At 33.4% G+C, this 15,190-nt stretch overlaps 1 protein-coding gene across 1 annotated transcript in view; it reads left to right on the top strand.

Annotated features, from left to right (window-relative positions):
* The window catches only part of LOC133192053 (serine/threonine-protein kinase SIK3-like), a 45,810-nt gene extending 33,332 nt beyond the window's left edge, over positions 1–12,478 (top strand). Inside the window, exon 16 of the mRNA XM_061327893.1 lies at positions 10,957–12,478. Within this exon, the coding sequence (XP_061183877.1) occupies positions 10,957–12,159 (1,203 nt within the window). The 3' untranslated portion in view covers positions 12,160–12,478. The remainder of the gene's footprint in view (positions 1–10,956) is intronic.
* The last annotated feature ends 2,712 nt before the right edge of the window (positions 12,479–15,190 follow it).

Raw genomic sequence — 15,190 nt, 5'->3', positions numbered from 1 at the left:
ATTCTCATTGTTATATGCAACCTTTTTTCTAATACATGAATTAGTTGAATGAAAGATTGAATTTACCTTGTAGTTAGTTGTTTACGCAATATTTTGGAGTATAATTTTGAAAACACATATCCTTCACTTCTTTCATCATTTATTTGTCGTTTCGTGTCATTCAACCGTAAGGATTCCATTGCGACCTTTATGACAATAATTGTTTAGCGAGTCCCAGTTAAAAAAATCCCTACAGTCAAATATTACCAAAACATATCCAAAGTTTGTGGTCTTGACTCGTCTGTTGACATAAACGCACAGTTACATACACTGAGGTGTCACTTCCGCCATTGAGACATTACATGTAGAAAGATTACAAAAAGTAGATAGGTGGATCAAAACTATATTTTGCAGTTTTACCAATTAAAATTAATTTCAATTAATAAAACACATTTTTTCTATCTTTCTTTTTTTTGTAAATTGACAAATAAATTAATGATTTTCTAAGTGGTCAAAGGAAATAAATTTTACCATCAAAATATGACTTAAATACTAGGCACCAACTTGCTGTTAAGCAATTAACACTGAATGATTTTTTTTCTAGCTAATCAAAAGCAAAATGTTCGATATATAGCTAAATTCCACACGTCATATTATTGAGTGTTCCGTAAATTGTGTATAAGATGTGACAGAGAACGTGTCCTGGGGCAGTTAATTAATGCATGTTTGATTTTAGTTGATCCCTATTTATCAACAAAATTTCAGTACAAATTGGAATTTCAGGTCAAGATTTTATTTGAGACTACTGCATACCAGTCACAAGATTCAGATTTTTTTTCTCAGCTGTGTCTGGAAAAACGGTGGTGGTACGCACATTTGAGAGAAATCTTAAGATTTGAGAAAATTTTCAGATTTGAAAAAAAAAACTCAAAGATAAGTCTGAGTTTGAGAAAAAAATTGTTTGGTGGCACAGTTTTGTGAGAAAAACTCAAATTTTCTGAGAAATCTCAGATTTGAGAAAATCTCAGCATTGGTGGCCCTGAAGCGAGGTACAACTTGGCTGGAAAATGTAAATCAAACTTAACTGTTGGAGAAAATATCCATTATGATTACTGGATTCAAAATTAATATGGAAAAAACTACCCTTTTCCCTGCAAATAATACTAAAAAGTTTGAAAATTTTATATTGTCTTACCATGACAGCTTCTTCTCTCTTTAATTTTGTAATACTAACATTGCTGTAATAAAAAACGCTTTTAAATTTGTTGTTTAAAAAATATTCAAAAGAATAATTAAAAATTAAATTTTGCAGAAAGATAGTTTAGTGCACACTGTATTTAAATTTAATTCACTGTAGTTTTATTTATTTATCATTTCTTTTGCAGTATATGGCAAAGCATTAAAATTAATACTAACAAAGTAAAGGTGCAACAGAATAGAGGAAAAAATACAATGATAAAAAAACCATGTGTTGAAAACAAGAAAAAATAATACTGTATACAGGTTTATTTTCACCCTGTGTTAGAGAGTGAAATCTCATTATTACATTGACAGTTTGATACGATACAGTGCTTTTTACATTGGAAATAAGAAGCAAAAAAAAAAACATTTCTTGGCAAATCTATGTAAAATAGGAATATTTTTTATGATGTCCAAAAATACCAGGACTCAATATTATGATGTAAAAATTTTGCCCCCCCCCCCCCCCCCCAAATTCATTCCTATTTCTTCAGTACTGATAGATAGCAGACACTTAAGGAGCCGCTAAATAAAAAATATCTACATCCACCGAATATTATCTCCCTTATTTCTTTTGAAAACCATTGTTGTTTATCAGTACATGGTGATATCCACTGAAAAATTTTATGAAAACTGCAGTCATTTATCCATACTTTGTTGTCACTAAGCAAGCCACCTGTATAGATTCCTTGAGCAGTGGTTCTACAATCAATAAAACATGCAGTGATATACATATCAATAATACAATATTTAACCTTAATCCTACTTAATAGGATTATTTATACAGATATAAATATAAACAATAAAATGTCTGTCTTTCTTTGTTAGTATGGGAATTAACATGGCAGCTATTACAGAAAAAATTAAATAACCCACTAACAAAAGCATTTTTCCGTGAAATGTTTATGAACAAATTATCTTAAAACACACTGAAGCCAAAGGAAAAGAAAATGGCAGGGATAAATGCACATAGCCACATTTACTACAACATATGCATAATGCATTAGAAATGAAGAAAATTAGTTTAACAGCATGAAGAAATATATATATACATACATACATACATACAAGATAAGTCATCAATATGTCAAAATGTTTTAATAGAGGAAATTAAATGGAACAGAAGTAGAAAACAAGGGAAAAAAATACCCCCCATCCATGGATAACTTAAGGTTAAATTTCGAAACAGCACTTTAATGGATACTTTTATTACATTGGCCTCAGTATCATATTTTACCGTCACATTGTAACGAGACTCCACTGTATACACCCAAGCACTCTTGCAAAGGATTTTACCATTTTGAACGCCCAGACACAGCTGTGATAAAAGAAAGATAACTCTGTATCTTTATATTTAATTTGTCCACCGATGATGAGGGCAAAAGGGTTCAAAATGAAACAGGTGATAACAGTACTTGAAAACAAGGGGAATAACCCTGCTTGAAATCAAAGTGATATTGAGGCTATCTCTACTCATCCCAGATCTTTCTTTTTTTTCTGAATACTAATATTGACTAGTTTATAACACTTGCTTTTGACATGTGGTTGTAAACTACTTTCACACAGGATCATGTCTCTAAAGTCATTGTGGATTGTTCATTTAAAACTAGCTAGGTTCAAATCTTATGTTGTCCATAACGTATACCATTCTTGCTTTTAGAAGACTGTTTTATGACTTTCACTCAATACTTCCAAAGACTAGATAATTGTGAATTTGTAAATTCAGGTTTTACTAGGTCTTTATTTCCTTAACCTTTTCATGGAGCAATATAGATCATTCTTCACACACTTTAACCTTTGACCTCATGTATATATATATATATATATATATATATATATATATATATATATATATATATATATATATATATATATATATATATATATATATATATATATATATATATATTAGGGATGTCAATTTCACTCAGATATCCTAGTCGAATAATCGAGGGCTTTAGTGGAACAAAAGTTGAGAAAATAACAATTTAGTTTTGTCATATTGGTTCAATTTCATATTCTGTACTGTAATCATTCCTGTTTTTAAAAAAAATGATTGGATCCATGCTGAATGGTCTCTAATCTTTGACACAATAGATAAAATGAAGGAAAAAATTCTCTCAATTTTTTAAGTTCAATTTAGAATTATTATGCATTAACATATTATTAAAAGTAACTGAGTAAAAAATAGTTGATAGTCGGTATGCAAGCGAGTGGTCAAATACTCATTGACATTCCTAATATATATATAACTCTATAATACATTCCAAGCAATAAACAGTTGAACCCTACCTTGGAACATGAAATATAATGAATATATTCTTATTATACCCCCCGCAAACGAAGTTTAGGGGGGGTATATTGGAATCAGCTTGTCCGTCTGTCTGTCTGTCCGTCTGTCTGTAGACGAGATTTTGTCCGGACCATTTCTTGGAAACTGTTGCAAGGATTTTTCCGAAAATTTATACACTTATTCTTTGCCATATGAAGGTGTGCACCTGGTATTTTCATCATGATTGGATAATTTTTTTGCATTTTACAGGTGTTTTTTCATTTTTGTTGTGTGGTTTTGTCCGGATCTGTTCCCAGAGACTATTGCATAGATTTGTTTGGAAATTTGTACACTTATTATTTACCATATGAAGATGTTCACCTGGTATTTTCAACATTATTTGATAATTTTTCTGCATTTTACAGGTGTTTTTTTTATTTTTTATTTTTATTGACTTAGTCATTTCGGGTTCATGTCTAAGGTTTGAGATATAGAATCTAGAACATCTGTACAAAAATGTGAACTACAGCTTAAAACTACTCATTAGAAGTAAAAAAAAAATCACAAAGTATTAAAAACAGTTTTTACATTACACAGCAGATAGTGTAAATCCATTTGTCCCTTGGGAGTAATGAGTGGACATGCATCCAGTTAAAGATTAATTAATGAGTTCAGTGTGGGAAGCTGTTAGGGCATCTCTGATCAAGCAGGTCTTATCTATATCTCCTGGGAATTGAGCAGAAAGAAATAAAGATCTCTGTTGTCTGAGTCTCTTAATTGTTATTTATGTCTGTCAAAACACATAGTTACTGGAAACAGCCTTTTATTTTTAAAATGAGTTTGATATAAAGATATTAAGATCAATTTGATTTTGTATAATTAATTATGATTTTTTTTTTCAACAATCAATTTGCAGAGTGTCATGTCTCACAAAGATGACATATAGTTGCAAACTATTTTTTTCAATGTAATAAAAAACACTGTAATTACTAGCATGTGACTAGTATTGATGTTTTATTAGGCTGCACCTTAGTTTCATTCATTAAAAAATATAATGAGTAATTAAATTTTCACTCTAAATGTTTAAGCAAATTGTGAACACCTCTCACATCTAGAAAACATTAGTGATTTGGTACCTTCTCTGAAAAACCCAGCGGGGGGTATTTGTCCCTTTTGGACAGTTCTAGTTTCTCTTCTTATATGAAACTGACAATATTTGACAGAGTAAAAGGTGTTCCTGTGTCAAGTATTGTTCAGTTACTGCATACAAAAAGCTTTCCTCATCTTATAGGACTACTCCATGCAAAAGTCTTATCCCAAGTATTTATAACAGGTTTGTTTAATTTTATATCATTATAACACTTTAATATCGGGGAGAGGTAATTTTGCTTGTTTCTATATATGCATATCATCAGTGGATGTATTATGGTGTACTGATTTCTGTCTGCTTTTGTATTACCTCCTGTCACAGCATCTTACTTACAGCATTTGAATTGGGAGCTCTAAATTAAAGGTCTATTGGGATCACTGATGTATATTTAAACTCACCGCAAACAAAGTTTGGGGGGTATATAGGAATCGTCTGTTTTTTTCTGTCTGTTCACTCATGTCAGAGCCATAACTATGTAATGGTAAAAATATTAAGCTCATATTTGACACAAAGATTGCTAATATGACCTGAGGATATGTCATGACCTTGACCAAAAATCATTTGGCTTAGTTCAAGGTTACTGGCAGGAAAAGTGTTTTATTTATGTCCAACTTTCTGGTGAAAAACATTGGAAAGTCATACTTCGCACTTAAGACTTAAGGGTGCAACATAACTATTACCCAAAATCATTTCAGCATTTTTAAAGCACTTTTAGAAAAAGTGTATAATTTGCTATTGGTTGTCATTGAGAAACATCAGAAGCTCAAACTTGACACAAAACTGATTGTGAACTGAGAGTGCAGGGCCAAACATTACTGTTAAGGACGCTTTATACACTGATGAAAAATGTTTTTTGAACACTGAGGAAATTATATCATATAAAGGAGTAAATTTTGAGTTTATGTATGTAATTTTCAACATTGGGTATCAGTCATTTAACCCCAGGTTAAATGTTATATTGTAAAAACTTTTTCAATAATGGTTTGGTATGACTTGTGTCTTCAACCATTATTTAAATAATTGTTTCCATTCTGGGTGCTATTTCAATAGTGAGTGCAACATGGTGTTGAGTTTGCAGTTCTAAATGCCAGAAAACAGCCTTATACATATATACATGCCAACTTTTGAAAATTGCCATGGGGGATTTTGAGCGGGACAACAATTTTCAAAGCTTTAAATTCACGACATTTGTCATGGAAATAAATTTTTACCCCCTTTTTTTTCAATTTATAATATTGATTTCACTTATTAATTCAGCTTCAGGATAACACAAACATAATTTATCCCTCCAGAATTCAAATATAGTTACTTAAATAGGTGCTTCTCTCACTAAGGAAGTGATATCTGTTTAGTTACATGTGTAAACAACATTATGTTTAACCAAGACACATAATTTGGTGAAAAATGGGAAATGTACAACTTTCAGTTTAATTAAATTTTTTGCAAAGTTTAAAAAATATATGAGGTTTAATTACTGTAAAGTTTCTTGGAAACATTTGTAAGATTCTATATTTACATTTTACACAACTAGAATTTCCTTATTTATAAACATTAAACATTAAATTGAAAGAAATATGGAAAAATTGCAATTTTTTTTTTTTGTTTTTTTGTTTTTTTTGTTGGAGATGGGAGATAAGAAAATTTTTTTGTGGTATGTACCTTTAAATATAAGTGTCATTTTATTCCCTATTATTAAGTAGACATGATTAATTTTATCTCACATACAAAACAATTTGAAGAAATAAATTTACTCTTAAGATTGACAAGTATTTAAAACAAGGTTACCCCCTACCCCCCCCCCCCCCCCCCCCCAAAATAAAAATGTTATAATCTTGAACATGATGAACATTTGCAGTCTTGGCAGTGCCAAGTGGGTATTCCCTTGTCATAACTTAAGAGATGAATTTAATTTTTGAGAATTCATGAGGTCATGAACTACAACGCTTCACGCCGGCATTTTCTGTTGATTAAACACGTATTGACGACTGACAAACACATCAACATTTAGGAAAATCATTACTGTATGGGACAGAAACATGACAACAAAATGAATTAATCATTTAGAGTCCAGAAATAGGCGCTGAAGTGGGTGGAGGTATTTTTTCCAAGAAGAGAGCTTTCATCCCTGTAGAGTTTATGTATATAGATGTGGTACGTTTTTTTTAAATGTGTTTTTTCTTGACTGAAAGTGTCAGAATCTTTATCATAACAACTTTTAAAGTGTATTTTAAGTAGATTCAAAATTTTATTAATTTATTTTACATTTAACAATCCGGAAGACAAGCCCCTGTTGATAAATCCAGCAGCTATGCTTTGTAGTTTTCTACTTTTGTTTTAAAAAATGATCAACATGGATTCAAGTTTTATTTTTTATTTATCATATCACTGTATTTAATTTTGGTTTTTAATACAATGATATTTAATTAAACCCTAAATGTATGTGTTTTACCTTGCATACCCCTTCAAACTGAAAAGTGTAATCCCCTAACTGCACCAGGCTATATAAGACAGCTGTGTGCATTCAAGTAAGAAGTAATTCTGCGTGTGTTAAATAAGGAGACTAATATGGGTTGAATAAACAAAATATGGTGGTAGGGAAACTCTGAAAATCGGAAATTTTAGGGTGAATATTTTTAAAATTGGGAAATTAGGGCAATTTTGCTATCCCGATATTGGGAGGACCCCGCCTAAATCGGGAAAGTTGGCATGTATGCTTATAGAGAAACAACCCTCTATGTACAAGTGCTTTTGTATACATTTTATTCAGAATTAACTTTATATGCATTATTCTGGTACTGTATATCACAGAAGTAATCACATTGTTTTTTTTTTATTTTTGTCATAGGACATTTTATGGTATGGTGTTTATGTCTGTCTATCTGTCTGTCTGTTAGCTTTTTAGTGTTCAGCTCAACTTAAATACTATGAGGCTAGAATAATCAAATTTTGTCAGCTGATACGTCTTAGTTAGAAGATGTGTCGCACATTAAAAGTGGGTTGCTGTGAACTTTAAGATTTTATGGCCAAATATGATAAAATCTTGTCTGGCTCAAAACTGGAAAACTATTAGACCTAGAATCATCAAACACATTTTTAGCTCACCTGAGCTGAAGCTCATGTGCGCTTTTCTGATCACCTGTTGTCTGTTGTCTCTCTGTCCTTCTAGCTGTCATTCCGTCCATCTGTACACTTTTCACATTTTCAACTTCTTCTCAAGAACCACTGAGCCAATTTTAACCAAAGTTGGTACAAAGCATCCTTGGGTGAAGAGGAGTTTAAATTGTTAAGATTAAGGGCCAAGCCCCCTTACAAGGAGAGATAATCTAGAAAAGACAAAAAAAGGGTGTGGTCATTAAAAATTCTTCTTCATAAGAACCACTGGCCCAGAAAAGCTGAAATTTATGTGAAAGGATCCTGGGGTTGTGTAGATTCTAAATTGTTCAAATCATGACCCCCTGGGATAGGATGGGGTCACAATAGGGAATCAGAGTTATACATTGAAATATGTAGGAAAAACCTTTAAAAATCTTCTTCTCAAAAACCACGGGGGGGGGGTCATTAAAAAATCTTTTCAAGAACCACTGGGCCAGAAGAGATGAAACTTGTGTGAAAGCTTCAAGATGTAGTGTAGATTCTAAATTGTTCAAATCTTGGCCCCTGGGGATTGGGTGGGTCCAAAATAGGAGATTAAAGTTTTACATTGAAATATGTAGGAAAAATTCTTTAAAAACTTCTCAAAAACCACTGGGCCAGAAGAAATGAAACTTAGGTAAAAGCTTTCTGAGGAAGTGTTGATTCTAAAATTGTTCAAATCTGGGCCCCAGAGGTTGGGTGGGGCCAAAAAAGGGGATCAAAGTTTCACATTGAAATATTTATTATAGGAATAATTCTTTTAAAAATCTTCTTCTCATGATTCACTGGGCCAGAAGAGATAAAACATAAGAAAGCTACATGAGATTGTGTAGGTTCTAAATTGTTCAAATCATAGCCCCTGGGGCTTTGGTGGGGCCACAATAGGAAATTAAAGTTTTATTTTAAATATGTAGGAAAAATTCATAAAAAACCTTCTTAAGAACCACTGGAGCAGAAAAAAATGAAACTTAAATGCAAGCTTCCTGAAGTACTGTTAATTCTATATTATACACATCATGGCCTCCGAGGTAGGGTGGGGCCACAATAGAAGATAAAATTTTTACATAGAAATGTATAGAAAAAAATTTTAAGAATCTTCTTCTTAAGAACAACTGGCCAGAAGAGATAAAACTTATTCAAAACCTTCATGAGGTAGTGTAGATTCTAAATTGTTCAGATAATTGCTTTGATGTTTTATTAGGCTGTAGCATTGCTTATCATTAATAAACAAGATGTGTTTGTGAAACACTGATGCCCCCATATGGCAACTTATAGCAAATGTTAAACTTTCTCAAATGCTAATCAAATATGTTGGTACCCAAAGTAAGGCTTTGTCTCGAGGAATGTACCTGTGAAATATGAAAGCCCTAGTAGCAACCATTGAATAGATATGGAAAAGGTTAAAGTTTTTTCAAAAGTAAGTCAAACATCAAGGTCAAATGGTCAAATTAATGGTGCCCAAGGAAAGGCCTTCTCCCAAGAAATACACAGGTGAAATATGAAAGCCGAAGCACCAATCACTGAAAAGTTATGACCAAGGTTAAAGATTTTCAAAAGAAGGTCAAACTCCAAGGTCAAGGTCAAATATGGTGGTACCCAAAGAAAGGTCTTGTCACAAGGAATACACATGTGAAATATGAAAGCCATAGCACCAACTGTTCAAAAGTTATGGCCAAGGTTAAAGTTTTTCAAAAGTAGGTCAAACTCCAAGGTCAAAGTTGTTTGTATCCAAAGGGAGGTCTTGTCAAAAGTATGAGAGCCCTAGCACCAACCGTTCCAAAGTTATTGCCAAGGTTAAAGTTTTACAAAAGTAGGTAAAACTCCTTGGTCAAGGTCAAAAGTGTTGGTATCCAATGGAAGGTCTTGTCACAAGGAATACACATGTGAAATATGAAAGCCCTAGCACCAACTGTCCAAAAGTTATGGCCAAGGTTAAAGTTTTTCAAAAGTAGGTCAAACTCCAAGGTCAAAGTTGTTTGTATCCAAAGGGAGGTCTTGTCAAAAGTATGAGAGCCCTAGCACCAACCGTTCCAAAGTTATTGCCAAGGTTAAAGTTTTACAAAAGTAGGTAAAACTCCTTGGTCAAGGTCAAAAGTGTTGGTATCCAATGGAAGGTCTTGTCACAAGGATTACACATGTGAAGTATGAAAGCCCCAGCACAAATTGTTCAAAAGTTATGGCCAAGGTTAATGTTCGGTAAAATTTTGCAAAATTGGGTCAAACTCCAAGGTCAAGGTCAAAAGGTCAAATATGGGTGTACCCAAAGAAAGGTCTTGTCACAAGGAATACACATGTGAAATATGAAAGCCATAGCTCCAACCAATCAAAAGTTATGGACAAGGTTAAAGTTTTTATGGACAAGGTTAAAGTTTTTGTGGACAAACTGACAGACGGATGGACAGGGCAAAAACTATATACCCCAGAATCTTCAATACGGGGGCATAAAAAGCACAATAAATAAAGCTGCAGAAGGGCAATTGTAAAACTAACCAGTTGAGAAATATATGATGTATTATTTGTTCTAAATAATAACTACACATTAAACATTAAGAATGGAAAAATCATCGAAATCTTTGTATCAAGTTTTCTCTTGCACTCTAAACTGTTCATGATAATTGAACAATATTTGACAGGCGTATCATATGCTGTGGCAGTGCACTTTACACTACTAATTCATGTAATTAACAACCCATGTAAATAAGCCATGTTCACAGTATAACAATTGATATATCTTTAGGTTTGTTGTCTTATGTTTGGTACTCCAAGGTACATGTATACTCGCCTATAAGTCGGTTTTGGGGGAGTTAAACTTTGGTTCAAAACTCTTTATCCGACTTGTACGCGAGTAATAAAATGGTTGGTATTTTAGTGGGTCAATCCCCCTAATTGAAGCTTAAAAAATACAACTGACTTATAGGCGGACTAACTTATAGGCAAGTATATACGGTACAAAAGGTCTTTAGTGTACAGTTGATTCACATTATTAGTTTCATTGAGAGTCATTGAGAAGACTTTTATAGGCTTTCAAAGATGATGCTCAATCATCCTCTCTTCTTTAAACCAAATGTTTTGTTTATTTCTAATTGAAGTCTTGATTTGTATGAAACCCAAAAGGACTCAAAGTTAAGGTCCTTGAATTATGTGTAGTGCAAGGTATTCAACTTAATGCCTTCTATACTTGCAGAACAACAACATGCCACCTTCCCCAGTTCCATCACCACCGCTTGCACCTGCTTCTCCAAGTTTCTCTCATAATAGTCAAATTCAAACAGATGCACAGACATCATCTCTATATCAGCAGTTGCAGCGTCTCCATTTGGTTCAACCACAGAATTATCAGAGAGGAAGCCCTCCAACTTGTTTATTGGGACAGCGAACAGACTCGCCCCCTCAGTCTCTTCTTTTTCATTCCTTTACTCAGCCAATGCAGAGAGCAAGCACTCCTCCAAGTGGTACAAATTTTCAAAATTTACAGATGATACGGGAAGATTCCCAAGACACTACTAACAGTGATGAGGAGGTCAGTATGAATGCATCAATTTCCAAAGAACTTATGTCAGAACTTAGGCAGAGACAGTTTACAAACAAACCTCAGATAAGTATTACAGACACGCATGGTCATGTAACATCTGTTAATTCAGATGGTGATGAAACTGAAAACATGGAAGACAGTGACTTACAGACACCATGTATAAACTCAGGAAGTTACTCAACATTCCAGGATCAGCGCTCTAATTCTGTTCCGCAGGCATCTCCTCAGCAATACTGTCAACAAAAAGGGTTAGCAACTTTTAGTACAGTAGTGTACAACTCAAATCTTGCAAACATTCCCCCATATGTAAGTGGAAAAACTTTCTGTTGGGATATTTCTCAAAGTGAATTGCCATTTTCATCTTACAACTGGTCTAATGCTCAGATGGATTATCAAAAACATGGACATTATGGTGGATTGACTACAAATGCCATGGATCTAATGCAGTGTCAACAGAGATTTCAGAATGACAAAAATTCATCTGGAATGAAAGGACACCCCTCAGATTTACCTAATGGGGGTAAAGCTATTGATCTCTCAATATCAAACCAAAAAAGCAAGGGTAATGATAATCAGGTGAATATTCAGAAAGTAAACTCTAACATTAACCTGGCCTCTACACGCACTGTGGATGATATTCTTTGTGAACTTAAACGCATTCTGGAATTAGGTGATAAAGGAAAAGTTGTGCAGTTTTCTGATCACTTGTTTCGGTTAGAGAAATCAGATGTACAGATGGAATTAGAAGTTTGTCAAGGAGAGAGTTACAATGGCCTGCAGGTCAGGAGAATTTCCGGTGACAAGGGACATTACCGTCAACTTTGTCATGAATTACTTTCTGGAATTAATCTATGACACAAGTTTTATTTTGGATTTCTTCATTCAAGTATAGAATAAGATCTCTTGGCTTCTTATTACATCTCCTATAAATACCTCTCAGTGATTAAATATTTGGACTTCATGTGATTGATGATATGTAGTGCTACATTAGAAAGAATTGTACCTTTTTTCTCTTTAAAAGTAACACAGTTTCTTGTTCATGGTAATTGTGAAGCAGATCAGATAACATTCAGTTGTTAAGTTTGTAAAGCGTTTTGTTTCTTTGTTTTAATGTTTATAAAAGAATGTTGGCATGATGTATTACATGACTACATAAAATGTTTTTAAAAAGTGACTGTGTGCAAATTTCATGAATTTAAAAGAATTTTTACAGGAGATTAACGTATTTTAGATCTTGGTTGGTCAGTCCTTACGCCTTTGATATCACATTTCATTTTTGAAAACGAATGACTAAAGCTGTGCATTGAGAACCCCTGAGGTTGGAGACAAATTGAATAAGAACATGTTACATGTTAAAAAAAAAAAAAGAGCAGATCCATTTCTAAGAATGTTTGGGTCTGTCTGTTTTCACATTTGAAAACCAGATGATGATCCTAAACTTTTCTGATCAAAATGCCTCAATGTCTGTAAACCTTTCAATTTCCATCTTTTTAGTTCTATTAGTAATAGGTCACCGGGTGTCTGTCATCTGTCTGTTTGCCTGTCAAAAAAATTTTAAAACGCTATTAATTCTCGTACAGTTTTTTTTCCGAATTTCAGTATAACTTGGAACATAAGTAGATTTCATGTACGATGGTTTTCCCGTTAAAATTGTAGACTAAGCACCTAGAGTAAGAACGAAATATCGATTTCATACAAAGAATGTATTCACAAGAAGATGGGTGAACATGACGAGCGAAAAACCTATAGTGTGACAAACATGAATCTGAAAAATTAAATCTCAATTAAATTTAAAAATTTTCCTTGATATTTCATCTAACATTAAAATATACTTTATGTAAAATCTCTACAATTTGCAAAAATATCACAAAAGATTGAAATTATTTGATTATGAAAAATTGTACACACACTAAAGAGGGCAAAAAGAGTCATTTTCTCATACTACAAAACTATTTTTCGATATGAGTGGGTCTTCGCTCCGTTTTTTTGAAAGTTAATCCTCGAAGTTTGCATAAAAATATACATTTTTTGATTTCCTAAAATATGGAGCAAAGACCCACTATAACCTTAAAAATATACTTTTATGACATATCGTTCGCATCTTTTCGAGAAATACTTGAAGTCCATTAAGCCAAAGGTCATATCACAAACATGATTTAAATGCTCCTGTTCATCAGGACTTGTGTAGTCTAGTGGTTAGCGTGCTAGTCTTGAAAGAAAATGATGCTGAGAATTTTTATTGCTAGGGTTCGAATCCCACGAATACCACATTATTTTTTTTTAAATAAAAGAATAAATTTTGCCGAGAAAATTTTCCTCAGAAAAATTTTGTTTATCATAATTTCATATATTTCAATAATGAGAACTTTACTCTAAATACTGAAAATACTAATTAAACATGATTTTTATATATCTGGAGCTGTAGGCTTTCTGCACGCTGTGTTCGCCCATCTCTTTTCAAAAGAATTGACCGATAGAAGAAAATTTCCCAGAAAAATCACATTTAAAATTTAATGTTCATTAGTTCTTTTCTACCATATAATTTATGTCCAAAATTTTCAAATGAACCTAAAATTTATTATTTATTTTTTATTAGATTTATTAAAATTTATTATTTGCAACTTTAAAATTAACCTCTAAAGTTGGCCAAATCATTATTTTGTCCGTTAAAGAACCGATCTTTGCATGAATTATGGCCTAGAAGTCCTTCAGGGTAGGTTTGCCCCTAAATAAAATTATGATATTTTGATAGATTGTGGTGTAATGAATAATTTAAGATAGGATTTTTTTAAGGGCACCCCTGCCCATGGGTCTTAATTCACAAAAAACCTACAAAAAAATAAGGAAACCTGTTTTTGACAACCTGGTTCACATTGCCGTTTTTATAGCCATAATATAGCCAGAATAGCTCGATTGGTATAACAGCAAACTATTAACACAGTGGGCAAATCCACCTGGTGCCACACTTTTACAGTTTTAAATTCTCGCCTTTTCGAAGACATTTTAATTTTTATAGGGGCTTGTTTGTTTTCTTTCAATTATCTATCTTTAATGCATGTTCATTCTAAAAAGATAAATCGAAAATTCTCATTATCTCCCATGTCTCCCTCGCGCATTTGTCACAGTCTTGATTCTCTGCATAGAGTTCATCAGTGTGTTTATCCTTCCAATGGGGATATTATTCAACCCTTCCGACAAGGCAGCCCTTAGTTGAAAGAGACCAGATTGGACATTTCGAACCCTGTCGTCCACTTAGTCCCACAGATGTTCGATGAGGAAAAGATGGACTTTCCGTAGACCAGTCGAGTGGGCAAATGTGATTGTTTGCGAGAAAATCTTGACAAACTCTGGCTACATTAAGCTGGGAAAAAAATTAAGAAAAAAAATTAGGCAAACGACTCGTGCGAGTGAGAGGAACACCAGCGTAAAATTGACTAGCCTGGTTCCTTGTCCCTGTTTTGCTTCGTGTACTCCGCGTCATTAGGATGAGCCAGGGGACGAGGCTAAAACCAAAATAGCGCAATCGATTTCTTTCAGTTTTAGGGTGAATGTAACGATTATGATAGCCTATTGTATTATTAGCAGTTGTAGTTGTAGTGAGATGGTCATTATACAGGTGGCAGGATGACTAGCCCGATCTTGACGTGGCGCTGTTACTAGGTCACTAGCGAGGCAGTATAAGTTCTATATTCTGTCCGCTACACTTCCCCCCGTTCAGGGAACATTCGACCCGAAGCTTAACCATGGGTTCTCTCTGAGTGTCTGGACCTCTTCAGTAACGGTAACCAAATGCCGTCCATGAACATTAAGTCCGTACGTGGACACAAAGTCCTTCCCCTAGAGCTTCCTGAAGCAGGTCTTGAACCTCTTCAGTTACGACAACCAC

The sequence above is a fragment of the Saccostrea echinata genome, unplaced genomic scaffold, assembly GCF_033153115.1.
Source record: "Saccostrea echinata isolate AGI-Se365-2 ecotype Australia unplaced genomic scaffold, CSIRO_AGI_Sech_v1 ptg000025l, whole genome shotgun sequence".
Classification (NCBI taxonomy): domain Eukaryota; kingdom Metazoa; phylum Mollusca; class Bivalvia; order Ostreida; family Ostreidae; genus Saccostrea; species Saccostrea echinata.
Note: the sequence above shows the minus strand (reverse complement) of the source record. Positions and strands in the feature narration are given on the sequence as shown.